Genomic DNA, 3,926 nt, shown 5'->3' with positions numbered 1-3,926 from the left:
ATCAAATGAAATGCAAAAGATGTCATAATATGTGCAACTAAATTTGGGAATATGTAACAAGAAAGGTGCCTCCTCTAATAACAAAACATAAAATAAAATTGAGACACAATTGCTATTTTGAAAAGAAAATCAGCTACTATCTACTAGAAACATCAAACATCAACAACTAACAATAACAACCGAATGAAAAAGGCTTCAGATTCTATTATGTTTCGATTCAATCATCATCTAACTTATTGTGTTTTTGAATAATATATCACATCCATACTTTTCACTCCTTGTCATTCCTAAATATGTTGGTTACAGAAATACTTATTTCCAGTATGACGAGCCTTGAGTAATCGGATACACTGTAAAAAAAGACTTATTTCCTAAAACCTGTCAAAGCAAAGAAAACCCCTCAAAATTTCTATCTAGAATTTGTATAGAAGTATAAATATAACTGATGCTTATATCACAGTTTCTAAAAGAAAAAGCAAAAAATGAGCAAAACTTTTGGCAGAGTTTGAGCCCTCACAACACATTATTGTGCCATGAATTCACCAATAGTCCCCGCAAGAGCAACTCCCATCTTTAAAATGATGGAATCTGCTGCCGTCCTTCACCACAATTTCCCTTCTGGCAATCATAGCTATTAGCTTAATTGCTTTGTGACAGTCACTACACAGCCGGTGCCCCTGAACTATTTGCAAAGGCATCCAATACGGAGTATTTATCAACCCGAAAGCAATCGCTAGCTTCTCACTATGGTACAACAACACATTCTGTTCTTGTTCATCCACATCAGGGAGCAAAGTTTTCTCAGGAACATATCCATGTTTTGCAATTTCTTTCATCAAATTATCCACCTTTCGGTAGATATCCTCTCTCTGGGGATGGGATTTATCTCCGGAATGGAAAACGTGTGCCTGCTTGTTAACTTCTATCCAACTGCTTGCCTGATGCATTCTCAAACCTTTTCTTCCTAAGGTCTTGATAACACTAGCAGCTTCCTTCAATTTTCCGGAGCTGTTGTATATATTCAAAAGCACAACGTAGTTGTTAAGCTTCTCCGGTTCCATCCCGTAAAGTTTTTCAGCTGCGAATTTCCCAAGCTCTAAGTTTTCGTACACCCGACAAGCAGTTAATAGTGCAGCCCACATATTTGCTGTAGGCGTGAAAGGAGCGCCTTTTATGAAAGCAAAAGCTTCATCCAAGAGCCCCTCTCTACCTAACAATTCAACCATACATGTATAGTGCATTGCCCGAGGCTTTACTTTGTACTCTCTACCCATAGCTTGAAATATTTCCCACCCGCGCTCTGATATACCAGAATAGCTACAAGCAGATAAAACAGCAAGAAAAGTGACATGGTTGGGCCTCACTCTTTCTTCAAGCATCTGCTCAAACAACTCAATTGCCTCGGCTCCCCGACCATGATTTCCATATCCACCAATCAAGGTATTCCAGGAGATGACATTCTTGTTAGGCATCTTATCAAAAACATGTCGAGCATTCTCTATTCGTCCCCATTTGCTGTAAAAATCAATGAGTGCTGTATTTGCTACAATATCTGATCCAAAACCATGCCGAACTAGAGCAGCATGAGCTTGCCTAGCATATTCCAAAGAAGCCAATCTTGTACATATTCTCACCACAATGGAAAATGTGAAGTGGTCCATTCTAACACCGGAATCACGCATCTCAATGTACATATCTAAAGCCTCCTCGCTATAACCATGGAGTGCGTAACCTGCAATGATAGTATTCCATCCTACTGTAGTTTTCTCCGGCATCTCATCAAACACACAATGTGCATCTTCAATGTTCCCACATTTAGCATACATATCAATCAAAGCACACGAAACAAATATATCATCGCCTTCTCCCATTTTTACAGCACACGAATGCAACTCTCTGCCCACAGAGATGAATCCTAACCCGGACGATGCTTGGATCATGGTGGCAAATGTGTATGATCCAGCTTCAGAAAACTCCTCCCACATATTTAGAAACAACCTAAATGCCTCTATGTAATCCCCCATGTCCACAAGGCCACGGATGATAGTATTCCAAGAAACAATATCCTTCTCAGGCATTTCATCAAACCATTTACGGGCATGGATCATCATCCCGCATTTAACATGCATAACAAGTATTCTATTTCTCATATACTGATCAGGTTCAAAACCATTATTAATCATATAATTAAACACCCTCTTCACTCCAGGGACAGATCTTAATCCTATACAAGCACTGACTAATGCATCATAGGTACTAATTCCCATATCAAACCCACCATTAAGCTCAAATAACTCAAACAATTCAAGTGCCTCTCTGTATCTTCCATGAAGCACTAATTTCTCTAATTGACTACAAAACCTTGCACTAGGTTTTTTAATTTGAGTATCTGGAAATCTAGGTCCTTCTTCAATATCAGTTTTGATTTTTGAAGGTTTAGGCTTGGGCAATGGTTGAAGACCTTGATCTGATGAAGAACACCGGACCTTACCCAATTGATACGCAGAAAATGTAGTACCCTGATTTAAACCCCTATGATTTATGGAGGAGGAAGGAAAGCTAGAATTCTGAAATTGAGTTGAGATACTTTGGTAATGCAACAGGGGGGTCTCCATATTTCAAATCAAATGAATGAACAATGGTAGGAATCAAAAAAGGAATTACCTTTTGAACGCAATAGAAGTAAATGAATCTTGCCCTGTTTTGCTGTTGAATATGCCTCTGTTCTGCCTCCTCTCTCTTCCGCATAGCTTAGGGGAACTTGTAATTATACATTATCTCCGCCGGAGCTGCCGCAGCATTGAAATATCCGCCCCCAACTGAAAGTAGTTGTAGCAGTTGGCCAAAGAAGTCAATTAGGCTTAATGGAAAATAGTCAAAGTTATTTACTGAAACGACGCAGTTTATAATAAGTGAACTAAATTAAACAAAACAGCCTATGAAAATGTAAGGCATACTACATCATAGGTCTAAAATTTGTTTAGGGCCAATTTGGCAATGATTTGCCAAGCAAATCTGATGTGGGGACAAGTGTCGTGAAAAGTGCTACGGAAAAAAGCCGAAGTGTTGAATAAATACATGATAAAAGTCGTAAGTTAAAGTTATTTGTAAAATTAAGTTGAAAGTTATAACTATTTCTATCCTGAATAAAATTTAATAGTTGTTTTCCACGTACATTTTCTTTTTAAGGTCTAGAAAAGCAATTTTCCAAAATGTGCATATTATTCACACTGATAATATATCAAACTTGTTAAATATGGTGATATTTCATTAAAAAAGAATAGCACGTGTTTAAAAATGTACACGTCACATAAGAAAACTATTTATTGAAATCCTTAAATTAATACGATGAGTATCTATAATTGTCTAATTTAGGATCATTCTATAATTTTTAACAATTAAATTACAGTGTCCAAACCACTCGAGAAGTTGGTTTTGCAACTTTCCGGTTTTGGAGACTATCTATGTCCAGTAAGTGTTTTCTATTAGTAGCTTTTATCTTTTATTTTCGATTCTTTATCTTCAATGGGTTTTATTTTATTTTCCAACAAACTCATTTCTCCTTTCTAGCTTCACCTATTCTGATTCTCATCTTTTGGTTTCTCTCTAATTGTTCCTTGTTTTCTTAATTATCATCTTCTATTATAAACGCAGTACCAAAAGTCAATTCAATTTCAAACTTAAAGTTATTCATTGTAATTTATTGGAAATAGACGAAATTGAAGGACTTCTAAAAAACTTAAATTTTCCCAATTGCTTATTTTGTTACCACAAGGCCGTCGTAAACTTTTTGGAGGTCTTGTGCTAATTTTTTTTATCAACCCTGAATATATAATAGAATTTTGTATTAAGAAAATATAAAGAAAATGAATGAATGGTAAAGTTGTGAATTTTGAGTGGTTGAATATATAAATCACATATATACT

At 36.2% G+C, this 3,926-nt stretch overlaps 1 protein-coding gene across 1 annotated transcript; it reads right to left on the bottom strand.

Moving 5' to 3' along the window:
* Window positions 1-374: 374 nt before the first annotated feature.
* Window positions 375-2,673, bottom strand: LOC136228602 (pentatricopeptide repeat-containing protein At5g50390, chloroplastic). Its single transcript, XM_066017034.1, has one exon. It carries the CDS (start codon window positions 2,613-2,615, stop codon window positions 540-542), a length of 2,076 nt encoding a protein of 691 aa, XP_065873106.1. The 5' UTR covers window positions 2,616-2,673; the 3' UTR covers window positions 375-539.
* Between the last annotated feature and the right edge of the window lie 1,253 nt (window positions 2,674-3,926).

This window comes from Euphorbia lathyris, chromosome 1, assembly GCF_963576675.1.
Source record: "Euphorbia lathyris chromosome 1, ddEupLath1.1, whole genome shotgun sequence".
NCBI classification, from domain to species: Eukaryota; Viridiplantae; Streptophyta; class Magnoliopsida; order Malpighiales; family Euphorbiaceae; genus Euphorbia; species Euphorbia lathyris.
This window is presented reverse-complemented; position numbering and strand designations above follow the sequence as displayed.

What these genes read in the sequence shown, in the direction of transcription:
- LOC136228602 (XM_066017034.1), bottom strand. Translation starts at nt 2,615, where the DNA reads ATGGAGACCCCCCTGTTGCATTACCAAAGTATCTCAACTCAATTTCAG.